This window comes from Alosa alosa, chromosome 24 (assembly GCF_017589495.1).
Source record: "Alosa alosa isolate M-15738 ecotype Scorff River chromosome 24, AALO_Geno_1.1, whole genome shotgun sequence".
Classification (NCBI taxonomy): Eukaryota; Metazoa; Chordata; class Actinopteri; order Clupeiformes; family Clupeidae; genus Alosa; species Alosa alosa.
Window position 1 is genome coordinate 20,436,263 of NC_063212.1, and position 20,676 is coordinate 20,456,938.

Sequence of the window (20,676 nt, forward strand, 5' to 3'; positions counted from 1 at the left end):
ACATTACCATTGTCATTTTACTTAACCTGTCAATGATTTTGACTTGACCTGCTCTTAGTCTCTCTCTCTCTCTCTGTCTCTCTCTCTCTGTCTCTCTCTTTCTCTCTACATCGTTCTGTGACATCTCTCTGTCAATTTCAGCCTTTAGTACTTCAGAAAAGATGACAGATGGTAGCACAGGAATACCTTTACTGTATGAGCCTGTAACAGATGGATGTGTGTGTGTGTGTGTGTGTGTGTGTGTGTGTGTGTGTGTCACAACCAAGGGTTAGCTATTGCATACTCACGTCCAAGATGTCCACACAAGTTTGCAGTGGACATAGATTTTGATGAGAGACCACAATTACTGGAAGTTGTTTGTATGTTTATTTGAAGTTGTTTGTATGTTTATTTGATGTTGTTTGTATGTTTATTTGATGTTCATTGACCCTCTTTGTATTGCCCCTTTATCATTTATGGATTCATGATTCATTATTTTATGGTAATAAAATACAAGGTACAGTGAAAGGTAGACATGCAGTCTTGCTTTGCTAGAGTCTTTTCGGTATGTTCGGAATGTTTTCGTTATTGGACTGAATACAGGCAAAGTCCTTTTAGGCAAGTCCCTCCACTCGGCGGCCATATTGCAACGCTTTTTGGGCACTTGTCGGGCATCCATTTCGGCAGAAATGCGCGTGCGCTAGGCTTCACGACACCAATCTTGCTCCAGCGGCGAGATCACAACACATGATTGGCACGATGTCTTCACAACACACCATATGATTGGCTCAATGTATTTACACCACACCACATGATTGGCTCAATGTATTCACGTGTCGACGTTTTGCTGAGGAAGGGGTGTGATATGTGTAGTAACAGCCATATTGGCGTTACAAACTAGCCCCATGCATTTCTATGGAGGATTTTTTGAGTGCTGTGTCTCCTCATTAGAAAGTCTCTGATACAGGTGATTCCAAATGTAAACGTGCATCAGCTAGTGAAGCTGATACGTGTTTATCAGAACAACACTTATCGGCTTCACTGTGTCCTGGTATGCTGCAGTGGAACTGGATCCCCAATAGGATACCTGTTTGGCAATGTGTGCCATTGGGGGTTTTGTGGTGGGTTAACACGCCACAGAAGCTTAGATCAGGATGTGGCGTGATCTCAGTTTAAACTTTTGACGAGAACGCAGTGATAAGCAGTGTCAAACATGAACGGTGTGAAATGTAAATAAGACCTAGACTCCTAAGATGGCGGCTGTTAAGTGACATTTTCCCATTTTTTTTTTTTTTTTGTGCGCCAAGAGGCAGTGCTGCTTGCTCAAGGTGTAACATATTTTGCATACATTTGCACTGCAGTAGCAATCTCACTTGAAAGAACTTGTGATTCCCCCCTACACACACACACACACACACACACACACACTTCTGCAGTGAAGAGTTGGGAGAATCGGGTGCACAGGTGTTTTTTTGCTGTAAAAATAGTTGAAAAAATAGATGTGTAAGTTCATATACGCAGACCCAGTTTGAAAATACTTTTGATACTTACTTAAGATTAATTTCACTCCAAAAAGTGAAGTGCCAGAATTGTCTTATTTCACTGGTTGTCTTGTGTGTCTGCTGTCGTGTCTAACTAAGATGAATCATAAGACGATTCACCAATGGAACGAAATGGCACTAGTTCCGGACTCCTAAATAGGCGTGTCTAGAGCCCAAGAGAGAGACAAAACATAACATGGGCGTGTCAAACATGGGCGTGTCAAAACATAAACTTTTCTCTGAATAAGCAATAATAACATTTAAATATAATTTTGTATACTATTTTACAGTCGTTGTTTGTGTGTGATGCCAATGAAACACTCGTTCGGACACGGAATGATTTTTTTTTTTATTTAACCAAGCTAGCTAACGTTAGCACAGTAAACGGAAAGTGAATGGGAACAGCTAGTTATGTTCACTAGCTAGTTAGCAGCTAAGGACTTTGGTTAAACTTATATATTGTTGCAAACTAACCTGAAATAACATACGTTCAGCAACTTTGTGGTAGTCTACTAGTTCTAGCAAAAAATAGGTTAGTTTATCAACTGTCTCTGAATCTAGACCCTCTGAGAACAGGTGGCTGTGCACCAGAGCTTTGACGAGACAGTGACAGATCACGAAAAAGCTATTTTTGTCTTTGTTTGTTTCGTTGGAAAATACAATTTCAATGTCGGAATGTTAGGGAGACATGTGGCTTCTAGAAAATGGGTTCATAACTTACATTGCTGAATGTAGGGCTAAGGGATTGGTCATATTCCGAGAAAATGTTAATTTCTCCGATAGGAATACATAGACACTGGACCTTCCGCTAGACTCCAAATGGGCCTAACAGCTTCGAACCCCACGTCACAACGTGCCAGAATTTACCCTCTTATGAATCGTCTCGCTTTATCAACCGTCTCTGGAGGCACTTAATGTGATTTACATAAATGAGAGCAAAAACATAGAGAACGATACTAAATAAAATCCATTAAAGGACAGATAATAGTTAAAGAAAGTCAATTACATAAAATAGAGATCGCATAATTAAAGTATAAAAGGCAGCTGCATTTAGAAGCTTTGGTGGTTTTGACATGCTCTGATGTTGTTTGGAACTCCGAAGTCTCACTTGGTTAAAGCTTTGGAGTGCACACAGCTTTGGATTGTGATTTAGATTGTCCTCTTTTACGCAGCATGTAAACATTTAGTGCTGCTGCTTGTGTGTGTGTGTGTGTGTGTGTGTGTGTGTGTGTGTGTGTGTGTCTGCATGTACACTTCCATCAACACACACTCACACCTCTCCACCTGTCTCCACTGTGACCCTGTCTCACTGAAGCTCTCCAGATGACCTGGTCCTTGACCATATCCCAACATCTCCTCCTCCATCTCTCTCTCTCTCTCTCTCTCTCTCTTCATTCACTTGCCAACCCCCACCTTCCCTCTCTCCCTCCCACTTGTTCTCTCTCCATACATCTCTTCCTCCCTATCCATACTCTCTCTCTCTCTCTCTCTCTCTGGTCAATGATGGGCAAGCCAGTTCTAAGGCTGTGCTCCACCTAGTGACAGGCAGACAAAGGGGCACAGACAGGCAGGAAGGGAGGACAAGAGACTGGATAGAGAGAAACAGAGAGAGAGAGAGAAACAGAGAGAGAGAGATAGAGAGAGAGATACAGGGAATAACAGACGGATGGGGAGGCCAAGCTTGTCATCAAGCTGCTCTGATGGAGAGCGTGGCTATTCTTGTCTGTACCATCTCGCTTACTTCCTGTTTGTGGCCTTTCCCTCATTACTGTTCTTGTTGCTTCCCTTTGTGTCACCTGACTCTCCTTCTGACTCCCTCGCTTGCTGTCCCTCAGTCTCAGACTTCTTTTTCTTTCTCACCCACGGATTCTCTTTTACATTGAAACCCATGCTCTCTATCTCTCTCTCTCTCTTTATTTCTTTCACTCTCTCTCTCTTCATGTCTGTCGGCCTCTCTCTTCATTTGTCTCTCTTTCACTCACTCCGTTCTTGGTAGTTCAGCTGCGTCTCCCGAGAGACACGGACACGATGAACTGAACATCTTGCTGAGACGGCAGAGCTCCATGGCTCCACTTCACCTCTCCTCCGTTCCTCCTCTCCTCCCCTTTGCCTCTCTTCCACTCCTCCTCTTCTCTCCTTTATTTATCCCCCCATCCCTCGTGTCGTCTAATCCTCCTCCTTATTCTACCTCTCCAGGTGACATGGCTCTATCATAGTGAAGCCTGGAGGAAGTTTGCCTCCGTGTGGAAAAGAGGCCATGCTGTGTTTTTTTTTTTTGACTGGAGGATGAGAGAGGCTCATCTCAGAAATACACATATCACATGCTTGTGTCAGCATCTGACTTGGATTAGTAGGTTGTATATATTTGTGTTGCAAAAGTATAATATCTACATATAAACATGGGCTGTTTGTCTGTGGACCTAATTGGTAAAATATGTCTTGTCTCCACCGTGGGATAGTAGGAAACACAATTTCGATCTCTTTGTATGTCTTGACATGTGAAGAAATTGACAATAAAGCAGACTTTGACTTTGACTATGAAACACTTCAATTTCAATTTTTATTAAGGATAGCCCCGTGAGATGAATCATCTCGTTTACAAGGGGGTCCATCAATACATTACATGCCCTTTTTTGAAATAATAACAAAATACATAATAGACAAAACACAAGACACAAACACATTCACACTCAACACAACAAACATTGCACCCCAGACCAGCCCCCAACCCCATTCCTCACCAACCACTAAGTTTCCAGCACATAGGCATGTAAACAGAAACACAGGGTACGTTAGCACGCCTGTGAACTATACATAGCACTTGAATAAAATAAAAGAATCTTAATTTATGCCCTTCTCTTCACTCTGAGCATAAAAAGACAAGAGAGAGATAATATAATTAAGAAAATAAAAATAATAATAAAAAATAAAAAAAATAGGTAAAAATAAAATAGTAATAATTTAAAAACATGAGCAGGGAGTTTCAAAATGCGTCATTATAGCTGATTTGAAAATTTGGAGAGATGTGATAGACCTTAGAGAGGAAGGAAGTGCCTTCCAGTCTGCCGGGGCTCTAAATGTAAAGGCCCGATGCCCAATTTCCTTATTGAGCCGTGGGGTAACTAGAAATAAGTGGTCTGTGTGCCGGAGACTGTACTGGGAATTAAAGGGAATTAATAGTTCTTTCAGGTATAACGGGCACATAAGGTAAATACATTTAAAAACAAAAGTTAACCAGTGGAGCTGCCTCCTGTTTTTGAGACTTGGCCAGTTCAAGGCCTCAAACATTGTACAGTGGTGGGTTCTGTAGGGGCACCGGAGCACAAACCTACAGAGACTATGGTATAATACATTAAAGGTGCCATGTGTAATGTCCGCCAAAAATCAATTCATACTCCACATTCCATAAAAGATGGGGGCAGTATACCTCCAGAAAGTGAGCTGGTTTACCCTAGAGTAACAACCGAGACTCGTGTATTGCAGTTTGGCTAGCGGTTATGTTGTCCGTGATACTGCCTCCCATGGCCGAAACTGGTATTATGACACCTGTCGGGCTGTGGCTAGTAATTTAGCATGCTAATTCAGGTTGATATCTCTGCAGCACTATACCTTATTTTTTTAATGACATCATCGCCCATATTTCTACTCATTCTTTTGATGCGTGTAGCTCATCTTTTGGATATTTTTACCTCAATTCTTACACATGGCACCTTTAAGAGGACGAAGATTTGTATCAAAGGTACTGCCATAGATAACATCACCATAGTCCAGTATCGGGAATAATAATTGCATCACAATTCTTTTCCTAACATCTTGTGAAAAACAATCAATAGAACGATAAAGAGATTTCAGGGAGCCAAGTATTTTTTTAGTTATATAATTAATATGAGATTTAAAGGATAGCCGTGATTCAAGCCAAATGCCTAGATATTTAAATTCCTCAGTTAAACACTGTATTGTGTCAAAGTGTCAGACACCAAACAGGACGAGGACCACAAAAGCGTCACGTTCAAAAGTTTATTTAAGGGTTGGGGTTATGGGGGTTTCAGGGGTTCCGGGGGGGTATGGGAGTTCCAAGAGTCTGCATGTGTGTGTTCCCCCAGTAGCCGAACAGCGATGGCAGGAGCGGGATGATCCGGGAAGTCCTGGGGAAAACACACACACAACAGCAATTGAAACGAAGCAGCAGTACAGTCAAGGACTAGGCGGTATTCAGAGAAGAGGGACGGAAGGCAGGTCAAGATTACGGGGCTGGAGAACACAGAAGTAGTCGAGCGGGTCCGGGATCACAGGCAAAGAGTCAGCGCGTTTTCCAAAACCGCAGGTAACTGGTGCTGGTTGCAGACGATCTGACAAGTGTGGACTGAAAAGCAAGGCTTTATATACAGGGCATGATGAGTGGTGAATGCAGTGCAGCTGGTAGGTAACGAGGGTGAGGCAGAGCAGAGCAGAGCAGGAACAGGTGGAGGTCATCAGACTTCAATCAGCGTGTGTTACCAGGCAGAGAGAGAGCTCATGACACAAAGACATAACAGAGATGCTTTGTCTGCACATAGGCTAAAAAGCTACTAAATCCCAAACCAAGTATACACAGATATTTTGTAATGATTTTTTCAACAGCACATGGGGTTTTAACTGTATTTAAATGCAGTTATTCATATTTTGTATCTAAATACGTAATCCAGAATACACCTATTCAGTTACTTCCAGATAATTCAAGGTAGCCTTTTAAACTGGAAGTAGGCTATAGAGACATTACTTTCCCTAGAGATAAAGGCAAGAATGTAGGCTATACCTGAAATGTATACATGTACATGCAAACATATAACAGTATGCTCAGGAACAAAGTGTATCTCTTTGTTTTAAGCAATTCTAATCCAGTTGTCAACATTGAGCTTTGAAAATAAGGGAGAATTCTACAAAACTGTGGCACTAGCTAAACGAGGTGTAAAGCTACATGTAGGTCTAACATGACTTTGCATACAGAGTGGTGTCAAAACGTGCCCTCACAACAACACCATTATCTTAAATAGCCTCTATTTATCTTAAATTTTACCCTAAGGTCGCCTTCAAGCAAGCAAAAGGATGCTTTGAAAACATCTGTTTCACAGAGAGTAACAACAGGACAGCAGTAGCCTACAGGCCGGTGACAGGGCTAAAGTTATGAGAGTATTCAAATTGTAATACACCAAATTCTTTGACATATTTGAAAAAAAATAAATGTAACAGAACTGTTAATTTTCCTGGTAACTAGTTTCTTTCATAATACTGTAACTCAGTTACTTATTCAGTTACTTTTTGGGAGCAGTAACTAGAAACTGATTACTTTTAGAACACTGGTCGTGATGCATTGCCACTATCACTGATTTGGTAGTGGCAATGCATCTGCCAACATTTAGGACATTGTTGTGTGTTTTTTTTCCAGTATATAAAGATGGGAAAGTGTGTGTGTGTGTGTGTGTGTGTGTGTGTGTGTGACCCCTATCATAGTATTATGTGGAGTTTGCTTACCTGGATGAGAGTGGATGGACCCACACACTAGAGGTCTGCGCGGGACTGATTTTTCAGCTCCCGCCCGCTCCCACAATATTCTGTCCCGCTCCCACATTAATGTGTGATTTTTAGTCCCGCTCCTGCCCGCATCTGTAACATGATGTCCCGCTCCTGCCCGCATCTGTAACATGATGTCCCGCTCCTGCCCGCATCTGTAACATGATGTCCCGCTCCCGCCCGCTAAAGCCCGCATGCAGGAGGGATAGCCTACTCAGCTTTTCTTTCTGTCTCACGAAAGGAGCACACACACCTGAGAAAGACTCCAGATGTCAGTTTCTTGGTTCTGAATGTAGGCTAACAACTGAAGTAGGCCTAGCCTGATGCCCTCTTCCTCTGTCATGCTTTCGATTTCGAGTTTTGACAATGAGGAGCAGGAGCAAATTGAACCCACGTAAACGACAATATAGGCTATAGGCCTGCTATCTGTCAGTTATGCTTAAACCCCGTTTTTTAATGCTGCCTAACAGAACATCCAGCTGAACTATAGTTATGAACACTACTTTTAATCATTTCCATATTTAATTTTACGACATATTTAATTTTATGGGAGTGCAGTGAATCATCGGTTTGTCCCGCACTCTAACGACCTCTCTCATCCTGCCCATCTGTAACATGATGTCCCGCCTCCTGCCCGCATCTGTAACATGATGTCCCGCTCCTGCCGCATCTGTAACATGATGTCCCGCTCCTGCGCATCTGTAACATGATGTCCCGCTCCTGCCGCATCTGTAACATGATGTCCAGCTCCTGCCGCATCCTGTAACATGATGTCCGCTCCGCCAGCTAAAGCCCGCATCCAGGAGGATAGCCTACTCAGCTTTTTTTCTCAGCTTTTCTTTCTGTCTCACGAAAGGAGCACACACACCTGAGAAAGACTCCAGATGTCAGTTTCTTGGTTCTGAATGTAGGCTAACAACTGAAGTAGGCCTAGCCTGATGCCCTCTTCCTCTGTCATGCTTTTCGATTTGAAGTTTTGACAATGAGGAGCAGAGCAAATTGAACCCAAAAAAGCGACAATATAGGCTATGGGCCTGCTATCTGTCAGTTATGCTTAAACCCCGTTTTTTTTTAATGCTGCCTAACAGAACATCCAGCTGAACTATAGTTATGAACACTACTTTTAATCATTTCCATATTTAATTTCACGCACATATTTAATTTCTGGAAGTGCAGTGAATCATCGGTTTGTCCCCAAGCCAGCGAGCGCACCTCTCTCATCCTGCCCACTCCCGCAAAGAGCTTTCAAAAGTTGTCCCTCTTTTTCGTGGGGGGACCCGATGGGTCTACCGCGGGAGTGCAGACCTCGACCACACACACTGTGTCAGTTCAGTCCAGTCCATGTGTACCTCAATTACTTTGACCTGGAAGAAAAATGCAGGAAGGTGGTTGGTGATGAATACACCATGACACAGTACTGACACACACACACACACACACACACACACACACACACACACACACACACACTGCCGCACACACACACACACACACACACACACACACACACACACACACACACGGAAGCAGGCAGAGTTTAGTCTTTTATCTTTTCATCCTGTATGTTGCTAGAAAAGGGGCACTGCTGAAGAAAAAAAACAGAAGAACCCTGCAAAGACTTTTTTATATTCGTCTAATGAATGTTCCGTTTCCATGGTGACAGCACAAACATAATCCCATTATGAAATCGGAGTGTATTGACTCGATTAATTACCTGGTGATAAATTTAACCTTCACCATTGAATAGCTATTTGTTTTCTGAAGGAGGGCGAATGGCTCATCTCTCCTTCTGCAGAGATGGAGAGAAACAATCAATAAAAATTGTAAACACATTCCAGATCTTTCTATTTCACTGTTATTTTGTAACACACAAGGGGTGATTTGTTTTTGTTTTTTAGAACCAAAAAAAAAAGAAAAAGTAATTTTCAAATGTATTCTTATGTTCTATACTAAGATAGAGGAAAGCAAACTAACTTGACAAGATGTTACTCTTGTAGTGTTCTCTGGTCTGTTGAGATGTGATTCTACTCTGTATGTGCAACTTAATTCTGTTATAAATGATTATTCCGCTGCGTGTTGGGGTCCGGTTTGCCCTGTCGCCATATTTCATGTTTTATCAAATGCTGACCACTATGGTCACCACTATGGTAAAATGTATTTGTTTAGATCCAGTGAAATTCCTGCTTTGACAATGCTATTTTATGGCTTCGGTACTCCATTGTTTCTTTATGTGTTTTTGCAACATTTCCTTATCACTGATTGTGTGTTATCAGTGAAATGTAAGAATATTGAGGCTACAAAGTGCATTAAACAGTGAAAATTGACCCAAGGGTGTTTTTCTGCATTAAAACACATTGAATAAGCCGTGGAGACAGTATTTTTCGTTGATCAGCCACTGCAGAGCTTGCTCCAGTGTACACTCCAGTCCCAAGTCGCAAACAGTGGAAGCTAAGGGCCATGAGCAAAACGCTTCCCAAATAGCATTTTTTATTACAGTAATATTGTTCAAACCTCCTCAGCAGCTTGGTCCCTACACATAAAACGAAGCACCAACAGCATAGCTAGTGAACCCAGAGTACCGCGGGTCAATTTCCGCTGGAATTACTTTAATTTAAATGTCGGCCAAAGTGCAAAGTCTGTCAACGAGCAAAGTTCTTATGCTTGATCTGTAGTTATTATGTGGCTTGTCAGAACATGGAGCTGACTCATCAGTGTTTGTGCTTAAGGTCTTACCCATAGTGCTCAATTGGCTAATTTATTTAGAATAGCATTAGTTAGGCATAAGACTCTGCTCATTTGAATTGGGGCCCAAAGTCTAAACGGTGCAAATGGAATTCTCATTTATGTGGCTCTTGGTAAGAAACCCAAGATGTTCTTTTAGAATGTATTTCTGCCCTAAACACAAATATTATGCTTACATGTTGTGACCTTCATCACATGATAGACCACACACACACACACTGGGTGCTAGAAATGGATTATCATGTATCAGTTTGTTTACCTCTAACAGCTCTTGGGGCTCCCAAGAGATGCTCCCAATGTTTTTTTGTTCAGGAAGTTCCAAACCATGAGAAAACACCCTCCCCGGCTTTCGGAGGGCAACAGCTCAGCCAGGGACGTTCACGCTCCACAAGGCACAACGGCTTTGTCATGTCTGGCTTGGACTAAGACTCCCGCGGATCAATGTTGGTCTAAAATGACCTGTCCGAAGCAATAATTTCACACAGGAGAAAACAAAACGGACAAGGTTGTTTTGACAAGGCGCGGGAGCTAGCCAAGGCGACATAATGATTTTTCCTTTACCCCACCCCACCCTTATTCGTGTTTGACGGCCAGACCTGAAATTACTCACAGACTGCAGTTGCAGGACACTGACACTAGAGAGAGAGAGAGAGAGAGAGAGAGAGAGAGAGAGAGAGAGAAACCTTTGATAAAACTAATGCTATTTTCACCAGTTAAAAGAAAGTACCCCAAAGTCCGTCATTAACAGGAAACTCTTCCCCCTCTTCCACATACTCTCCTGCTGAACTTGGGGGGTGGCAGGAAGGGAGAAGTAAAAGAAGTTGGTAGTTTGCAAACGCTGAAGATGCTTTAGTTTGGTTTCCTCATTGCACCACTACTATACCCAGAGTCTGCTGTTAAGCACCTTACACATAGGACACAACGGCAGCTGCACTCTCAAACCCATTATGGCATCAAACAAAGTGCAGCGCAAGTGCAGTGCATACCATTTCCTGTTGCAGTGCATACTGCTTCCTGTTGCAGCACATGCCACTTTCTCTTTCTCTCTTAAAGCCCCATTACTCTCACTCTCCCCTAAACCTCACTCCCATCCGGGTCATCGCATTGGCCTGGGTTCGACCCCGTGACTTTGCAGCACTGGGTACTATTACACAAGCAATCCACTCATGGCTTCATGTCAGTCATAGACTATGTCTGCCTCTGTCCCAAAGGCAGACCAGACTCTTGTCTGTATAGACCCTTTCAACAAGGTAAACAAAAACAATGCTTGAACGTTCTATTTGGGCCCCAATCTACTTCCTCTGCATTAAGATAACATATGAAATGTTAAAAAGGAAGTCTTGTGGGGCCAACTATGATGCTGATAATGGAACTCTCTTGAAAGGGTCCATATAGGATGTACCATAGGCGGTGCATGCTGTATGGAACTCTAAGGGTGAGTATGTTCATACACAATCTGCCCTGAAACGCAATGCCTCCGGACACCTCAGCAAGTTCACCAGGTTTGAGCTGCGTAAAAAAAGTGTATGTGTGTGTGTGTGTGTCCTTAGTGTCTGCTCAGAGGGCTGTTTCAGCACACACACACACACACACACACAACACACACACACACACACACACACACAGTCTCTCCTAGGACTGCTGCAGTATAGAGGGGAGGCCAGTGTGCTAAGATTCAGCTATAACCCTATAACCTTGGAGCATACAATTATGCACAAACACACACACACACACACACACATTCACTTTGGGGTTGGAGTCTTTTAACAAATGCTCCCCATTCAAGCTATACTCAAAAGACTACAATCTTTCAAGAATCTTTCCCAAATCTTGTCAAAGATGTTTGGTGTAAGGAGGCCATTAAGTGGGACTCAAGTCTGAGAAGTGGGACTCAAGTCCAGTGGGGCTCAAGTCGTGTCTCAGAGAGAAGTGGGACTCAAGTCTGAGAAGTGGGACTCAAGTCTGAGAAGTGGGACTCAAGTCTGAGAAGTGGGACTCAAGTCTGAGAAGTGGGACTCAAGTCTGAGAAGTGGGACTCAAGTCTGAGAAGTGGGACTCAAGTCTGAGAAGTGGGACTCAAGTCTGAGAAGTGGGACTCAAGTCTGAGAAGTGGGACTCAAGTCTGAGAAGTGGGACTCAAGTCTGAGAAGTGGGACTCAAGTCTGAGAAGTGGGACTCAAGTCTGAGAAGTGGGACTCAAGTCTGAGAAGTGGGACTCAAGTCTGAGAAGTGGGACTCAAGTCTGAGAAGTGGGACTCAAGTCTGAGAAGTGGGACTCAAGTCTGAGAAGTGGGACTCAAGTCTGAGAAGTGGGACTCAAGTCTGAGAAGTGGGACTCAAGTCTGAGAAGTGGGACTCAAGTCTGAGAAGTGGGACTCAAGTCTGAGAAGTGGGACTCAAGTCTGAGAAGTGGGACTCAAGTCTGAGAAGTGGGACTCAAGTCTGAGAAGTGGGACTCAAGTCTGAGAAGTGGGACTCAAGTCTGAGAAGTGGGACTCAAGTCTGAGAAGTGGGACTCAAGTCTGAGAAGTGGGACTCAAGTCTGAGAAGTGGGACTCAAGTCTGAGAAGTGGGACTCAAGTCTGAGAAGTGGGACTCAAGTCTGAGAAGTGGGACTCAAGTCTGAGAAGTGGGACTCAAGTCTGAGAAGTGGGACTCAAGTCTGAGAAGTGGGACTCAAGTCTGAGAAGTGGGACTCAAGTCTGAGAAGTGGGACTCAAGTCTGAGAAGTGGGACTCAAGTCTGAGAAGTGGGACTCAAGTCTGAGAAGTGGGACTCAAGTCTGAGAAGTGGGACTCAAGTCTGAGAAGTGGGACTCAAGTCTGAGAAGTGGGACTCAAGTCTGAGAAGTGGGACTCAAGTCTGAGAAGTGGGACTCAAGTCTGAGAAGTGGGACTCAAGTCTGAGAAGTGGGACTCAAGTCTGAGAAGTGGGACTCAAGTCTGAGAAGTGGGACTCAAGTCTGAGAAGTGGGACTCAAGTCTGAGAAGTGGGACTCAAGTCTGAGAAGTGGGACTCAAGTCTGAGAAGTGGGACTCAAGTCTGAGAAGTGGGACTCAAGTCTGAGAAGTGGGACTCAAGTCTGAGAAGTGGGACTCAAGTCTGAGAAGTGGGACTCAAGTCTGAGAAGTGGGACTCAAGTCTGAGAAGTGGGACTCAAGTCTGAGAAGTGGGACTCAAGTCTGAGAAGTGGGACTCAAGTCTGAGAAGTGGGACTCAAGTCTGAGAAGTGGGACTCAAGTCTGAGAAGTGGGACTCAAGTCTGAGAAGTGGGACTCAAGTCTGAGAAGTGGGACTCAAGTCTGAGAAGTGGGACTCAAGTCTGAGAAGTGGGACTCAAGTCTGAGAAGTGGGACTCAAGTCTGAGAAGTGGGACTCAAGTCTGAGAAGTGGGACTCAAGTCTGAGAAGTGGGACTCAAGTCTGAGAAGTGGGACTCAAGTCTGAGAAGTGGGACTCAAGTCTGAGAAGTGGGACTCAAGTCTGAGAAGTGGGACTCAAGTCTGAGAAGTGGGACTCAAGTCTGAGAAGTGGGACTCAAGTCTGAGAAGTGGGACTCAAGTCTGAGAAGTGGGACTCAAGTCTGAGAAGTGGGACTCAAGTCTGAGAAGTGGGACTCAAGTCTGAGAAGTGGGACTCAAGTCTGAGAAGTGGGACTCAAGTCTGAGAAGTGGGACTCAAGTCTGAGAAGTGGGACTCAAGTCTGAGAAGTGGGACTCAAGTCTGAGAAGTGGGACTCAAGTCTGAGAAGTGGGACTCAAGTCTGAGAAGTGGGACTCAAGTCTGAGAAGTGGGACTCAAGTCTGAGAAGTGGGACTCAAGTCTGAGAAGTGGGACTCAAGTCTGAGAAGTGGGACTCAAGTCTGAGAAGTGGGACTCAAGTCTGAGAAGTGGGACTCAAGTCTGAGAAGTGGGACTCAAGTCTGAGAAGTGGGACTCAAGTCTGAGAAGTGGGACTCAAGTCTGAGAAGTGGGACTCAAGTCTGAGAAGTGGGACTCAAGTCTGAGAAGTGGGACTCAAGTCTGAGAAGTGGGACTCAAGTCTGAGAAGTGGGACTCAAGTCTGAGAAGTGGGACTCAAGTCTGAGAAGTGGGACTCAAGTCTGAGAAGTGGGACTCAAGTCTGAGAAGTGGGACTCAAGTCTGAGAAGTGGGACTCAAGTCTGAGAAGTGGGACTCAAGTCTGAGAAGTGGGACTCAAGTCTGAGAAGTGGGACTCAAGTCTGAGAAGTGGGACTCAAGTCTGAGAAGTGGGACTCAAGTCTGAGAAGTGGGACTCAAGTCTGAGAAGTGGGACTCAAGTCTGAGAAGTGGGACTCAAGTCTGAGAAGTGGGACTCAAGTCTGAGAAGTGGGACTCAAGTCTGAGAAGTGGGACTCAAGTCTGAGAAGTGGGACTCAAGTCTGAGAAGTGGGACTCAAGTCTGAGAAGTGGGACTCAAGTCTGAGAAGTGGGACTCAAGTCTGAGAAGTGGGACTCAAGTCTGAGAAGTGGGACTCAAGTCTGAGAAGTGGGACTCAAGTCTGAGAAGTGGGACTCAAGTCTGAGAAGTGGGACTCAAGTCTGAGAAGTGGGACTCAAGTCTGAGAAGTGGGACTCAAGTCTGAGAAGTGGGACTCAAGTCTGAGAAGTGGGACTCAAGTCTGAGAAGTGGGACTCAAGTCTGAGAAGTGGGACTCAAGTCTGAGAAGTGGGACTCAAGTCTGAGAAGTGGGACTCAAGTCTGAGAAGTGGGACTCAAGTCTGAGAAGTGGGACTCAAGTCTGAGAAGTGGGACTCAAGTCTGAGAAGTGGGACTCAAGTCTGAGAAGTGGGACTCAAGTCTGAGAAGTGGGACTCAAGTCTGAGAAGTGGGACTCAAGTCTGAGAAGTGGGACTCAAGTCTGAGAAGTGGGACTCAAGTCTGAGAAGTGGGACTCAAGTCTGAGAAGTGGGACTCAAGTCTGAGAAGTGGGACTCAAGTCTGAGAAGTGGGACTCAAGTCTGAGAAGTGTATTATTTCGATTAATTACCTGGTGATAAATTTAACCTTCACCATTGAATAGCTATTTGTTTTTTTTTTTTTTTCTGGAAGGAGGGCGGTAATGGCTCATCTCTCCTTCTGCAGAGATGGAGAGAAACAATCAATAAAAATTGTAAACACATTCCAGATCTTTCTATTTCACTGTTATTTTGTAACACACAAGGGGTGATTTGTTTTTGTTTTTTAGAACCAAAAAAAAAAAAGAAAAGTAATTTTCAAAATGTATTCTTATGTTCTATACTAAGATAGAGGAAAGCAAACTAACTTGACAAGATGTTACTCTTGTAGTGTTCTCTGGTCTGTTGAGATGTGATTCTACTCTGTATGTGCAACTTAATTCTGTTATAAATGATTATTCCGCTGCGTGTTGGGGTCCGGTTAATGGTAATGATAATGGAACTCTCCTGAAAGGGTCCATATAGGATGTACCATAGGCGGTGCATACTGTATGGAACCCTAAGGGTGAGTATGTTCATACACAATCTGCCCTGAAACGCAATGCCTCCGGGCACCTCAGCAAGTTCACCAGGTTTGAGCTGCATAAAAAAGTGTATGTGTATGTGTGTGTCCTTAGTGTCTGCTCAGAGGGCTGTTTCAGCACACACACACACACACACACACACACACACAAACACACACACACACACACACACAGTCTCTCCTAGGACTGCTGCAGTATAGAGGGGAGGCCAGTGTGCTAAGATTCAGCTATAACCCTGTAACCTTGGAGCATACAATTATGCACAAACACACACACATACACACACACACTCACAGTCTCTCCTAGGACTGCTGCAGTATAGAGGGGAGGCCAGTGTGCTAAGATTCAGCTATAACCCTATAACCTTGGAGCATACAATTATGCACAAACATACTGTACACACACACACACACACACACACTCAGCAGGAGGTGACACACACATACTCACACACATGAGAATAATAATGGGGTTAATGGGGAATAATAATTTGAGGTTTGAGGTGGAGTCGAAAGTCAAGTCTTAAGTCACTTTGGGGGGGGGGGGGGATGGGAAAGATTGGAGTCTTTTAACTAATGCTCCCCATTCAAGCTATACTCAAAAGACTACAATCTTTCAAGAATCTTTCCCAAATCTGTTTGGTGTAAGGAGGCCATTAAGTGGGACTCAAGTCTGAGAAGTGGGACTCAAGTCCGAGAAGTGGGGCTCAAGTCTGAGAAGTGGGACTCAAGTCTGAGAAGTGGGACTCAAGTCTGAGAAGTGGGACTCAAGTCTGAGAAGTGGGACTCAAGTCTGAGAAGTGGGACTCAAGTCTGAGAAGTGGGACTCAAGTCTGAGAAGTGGGACTCAAGTCTGAGAAGTGGGACTCAAGTCTGAGAAGTGGGACTCAAGTCTGAGAAGTGGGACTCAAGTCTGAGAAGTGGGACTCAAGTCTGAGAAGTGGGACTCAAGTCTGAGAAGTGGGACTCAAGTCTGAGAAGTGGGACTCAAGTCTGAGAAGTGGGACTCAAGTCTGAGAAGTGGGACTCAAGTCTGAGAAGTGGGACTCAAGTCTGAGAAGTGGGACTCAAGTCTGAGAAGTGGGACTCAAGTCTGAGAAGTGGGACTCAAGTCTGAGAAGTGGGACTCAAGTCTGAGAAGTGGGACTCAAGTCTGAGAAGTGGGACTCAAGTCTGAGAAGTGGGACTCAAGTCTGAGAAGTGGGACTCAAGTCTGAGAAGTGGGACTCAAGTCTGAGAAGTGGGACTCAAGTCTGAGAAGTGGGACTCAAGTCTGAGAAGTGGGACTCAAGTCTGAGAAGTGGGACTCAAGTCTGAGAAGTGGGACTCAAGTCTGAGAAGTGGGACTCAAGTCTGAGAAGTGGGACTCAAGTCTGAGAAGTGGGACTCAAGTCTGAGAAGTGGGACTCAAGTCTGAGAAGTGGGACTCAAGTCTGAGAAGTGGGACTCAAGTCTGAGAAGTGGGACTCAAGTGGGACTCAAGTCTGAGAAGTGGGACTCAAGTCCGAGAAGTGGGGCTCAAGTCCGTGTCTCAGACTTGAGTCCCCATCTCTGTCTTGTATGCCTGTATGTGTATCTGTGTACATATGCGTTTTAAAATGTTAAAGTGTATTATTATTGTTATTGTTGTGTGTCTTGCGTGTGTGTTAGTGTGTGTTCGTGTCCGTACTTGTGTGTTCTAGTTTGCCTATTGGTGGCATGTGCTGCTCCTAATTGCCGGGGCCTTGACTCGGGGGCTGGCTGCGTTGCTCCAGGGTTGCGGGGGAGGATTTGTAAATGCTGATTTCCTAATTGACAATCATGGCTGGTTCAGAGGTCCTCTTCCCCATGCTCCTCTCCCTCACACACTCTCAAGTCCACCGCTTAGACTTCTCATCTGTGCTGTACATGCTGCCGAAAAGTGTCTTGGTCGGAAAAAAATGGATGGATTTGTTTTTGACTCTTGAAAAATTTCACTTCATATTTCACTTAATTTTCCTCCCCCAATTTATTTTATTTATGTATTTATTTAATCAATTTATTTATTTATTTGTTTGTTTATGTATTTATTTATTTATTTATTTATTTTACAGAAAACTCAGATCACAACGGACATGCTTCATGACATGACTGGAAGAAACATGACTGATTATCTCCTGAAGAGCTACGAGAAATCTGGCAAAAATCGGTAACTTTTTCACCTGGTTCATCCCAAATCGATGGCATTCAATAATATACAGCAAAACTAGTGGAACGGATGATAAGAACATCCTTGTAGAGTTAGAATTAGTAGAATTCCATGGCCTTGTTCACTAATTCACAGTGTAAGAAAAACGACTGGTTCTGTTTAAAACAGATGTTTGAGTTTTGAGTTGTCTATAATTAATAAGATCATGCTTACACCCTCTGAGTCCTAACCTGATCTTGATTTGGTTTTCCCAACAAACTTTAAGGGTATGGCACAGTCTAAAAAACATACTAACCGATTATCTTAGCATAGGTCGTGTGTCACACAGACATCATCAGCTGTTAAGGCCCATATGCCCTCTTCAGATAATTTTATATTATTACTTTTACCCTCTTTTATGGGAAGTTAAATTCAGTTAAAGTCAATTCAGTTCCATTCAATTTACTTAGTGTGGTGGCGTATGCATATCTCTCAAGGCGCTTTACAGAGTGTGAACTTGATCACCCTTGACCAAGCACCAAGGTGACAAGGCCAAGGAAATATTCCTTTATAGAAAGAAACCTTGAGTAGAAACATAAGCTCATAAGAGGGGGCCTATCAGTTTGAGACTAGATGGAGCCCTCCTCACACACCAGGATAAGCATATTAGCATACTTACAAGATAGGTATGTAATACGGTTAAGCATATTAGCATACTTATAAGATAGGTTCTGTATGTTATACGTACGATGCATAAAAATGCTACACGCTGTAGGTAGCAAATGCAGTGGAGAGTGACAGAAAGCAGAGCAGTGGTTCTAGAACAGCTTTTACCCCACATCTCTCTCTCTTTCTCTTTCTGTCTCTATCTGTCTATCTCTCCTTTCAAGGTATGGAGGGATCTCAGTCGGAGGAGAGAACTCTCAAGTCAGAATGAACGAGTCAGAAATTGCCACCGTTTTCGAGGATTTGCGGAACCTTTTCAATGCCTCACAGGTATGGGATTGATATGCAAACAGCCCACAGTCAAATTACCAGATGTCACAATGAGTCAAACCTGCTGATTGAAGGTCCAGGAAGTGTGATAGGAAATATTTGTGTGTGTGTGTGTGTTTGTGTGTGTGTGTGTGTGTGTGTGTGTGTGTGTGTGCGTGTGCGTGCGTGTGCCAGAGAGAGTTTTGAGTGTTTTCAAGTAAAAGCATTTTCCGCCCAGACCGCCAATATGGGTCATGGGATTTGTTTACAAGCCATCATAAATAATGCATTTCAGTAAACGCTGGACAAATCCATCCTGAACTAGTTTTGCTGGCCAGCCCCTCATGTCATCTTTGGGGCTTACTTTATTCCTCTTTTTATTTAGCTGTTTCATTTTAATTTTCAATAGCACATTTCACCACATCTCCATATGTCATATCTTGGGCTCTCAAAAAGCGATGGGACCTGTGTTCCAGGTGTCCATGGTAACAAGCAAGAGCTCCCTAGAATGCATTCTCATTTCCCCTGTTTTTAACTTACTTTCTCTCTCTCTCCTCTTTTCCTGAGCTCACACATTTGTCTCTCTCCTCTCAGCTGACCAACACTTACACATGCATGCATACACACACACACACACACACACACACACTCACACACATACACCCACAGACACTCTCTCTCTCTCACACACACACACACACACACACACACACACACACAAACACACACAAACACTCTCTCTTCAACACAGTACACACAGAGATACTACACAGTACACATACACATGCACACATACAAACACACACACATAGACACACACATATATACACACATACGCACGCATACACACACACACACACACACACACACACACACACACACACACACACACACACACACACACACAAAACACACACACAAACTCTCTCTTACACACAACACAGTACAAACACACAGAGCACACATATATACACACATAGACACACACATATATTGCGCTACACACAGACACACGCACACACACACACACACACACACACACACACACACACACAAACACACACAAACCTCTCTTCAACCCCACCATTTTAGAGATACTACACAGCACACATACACATACACACATACAAACACACACACATAGACACACACATATATACACACATACGCACGCATACACACAGACACACACACACACACACACACACACACACACACTCACACACATACACACACAGACACTCTCTCTCTCTCTCTCTCACACACACACACACACACACACACACACACACACACACACACACACACACACACACACACACACACACACACTCTCTCTTCAACACAGTACACACAGAGATACTACACAGCACACATACACATACAAACACGTATGTGTGTAGTATATACACACACACGCACGCATACACACAGACACACACACAGACACACACACACACACACACACTCCCACACACTCACCTGCGTAGTCCCTCAGTGAGGTTCTGGTGAAATACACTTGGTCATGAAATGTGTACTCTGTAGGGAAGTGGGGTGATTCTCAGTGTATGGTACCATCAGCAGATTACTCTCCTTCAGTACCTCCAGGCTCTCATTTGGGCCCACGCCTCATCTCTCTCTCTCTCTCTCTCTCTCTCTCTCTCTCTCTCTCTCTCTCTCTCTCTCTCTCTCTCTCTCTCTCTCTCTCTCTCTCTCTCTCTCTCTCTCTCTCTCCTGAAGCATCCCTTTATTCCAGCTCTGATTCCTGTTTGCCTTTCTCAGCACTCCAGAACTCTCATTCACCCCCTTCAGGGCTCATCAACCCTCCTGACCAGCCTCTAGCCACCCCTCCAGCACAATCACACCGCATCTCCAACCTGTCCTCTCAACTATCCTCCCCATCCACCCCACATCCACCCTCCCGACTATCCTCCCCACCCAATCCACATCCACCCTCCCGACTATCCTCCCCACCCAATCCACATCCACCCTCCCGATTATCCTCCCCACCCAATCCACATCCACTCTCCCGATTATCTTCCACATCCTCAATCCACATCCATCCCCTCAACCATCCTCCCCATCCAATCCGCATCCCCCTCGCGATTATCCTCTCATCCACCCTCCCGGCTATCCTCCACATCCACCTTCTCGACTATTTTCCCACGTAATCCACATCCACCCTCTTGACTATCTTCCTACACAATCCACATCCATCCCTGAAGCCATCTTCCCCATCCA

General features: G+C 44.2%; 1 protein-coding gene across 1 annotated transcript in view; it reads left to right on the forward strand.

Annotated features, from left to right (window-relative positions):
- The window catches only part of LOC125289304 (phospholipid-transporting ATPase ABCA1), a 160,116-nt gene extending 139,839 nt beyond the window's left edge, over positions 1 to 20,277 (forward strand). The window contains exons 32-35 of the mRNA XM_048236058.1: positions 17,387 to 17,481; positions 18,351 to 18,456; positions 18,912 to 18,920; positions 20,218 to 20,277. Coding sequence (XP_048092015.1) covers positions 17,387 to 17,481; positions 18,351 to 18,456; positions 18,912 to 18,920; positions 20,218 to 20,277 — 270 coding nt within the window. The remainder of the gene's footprint in view (positions 1 to 17,386; positions 17,482 to 18,350; positions 18,457 to 18,911; positions 18,921 to 20,217) is intronic.
- Positions 20,278 to 20,676: the final 399 nt, after the last annotated feature.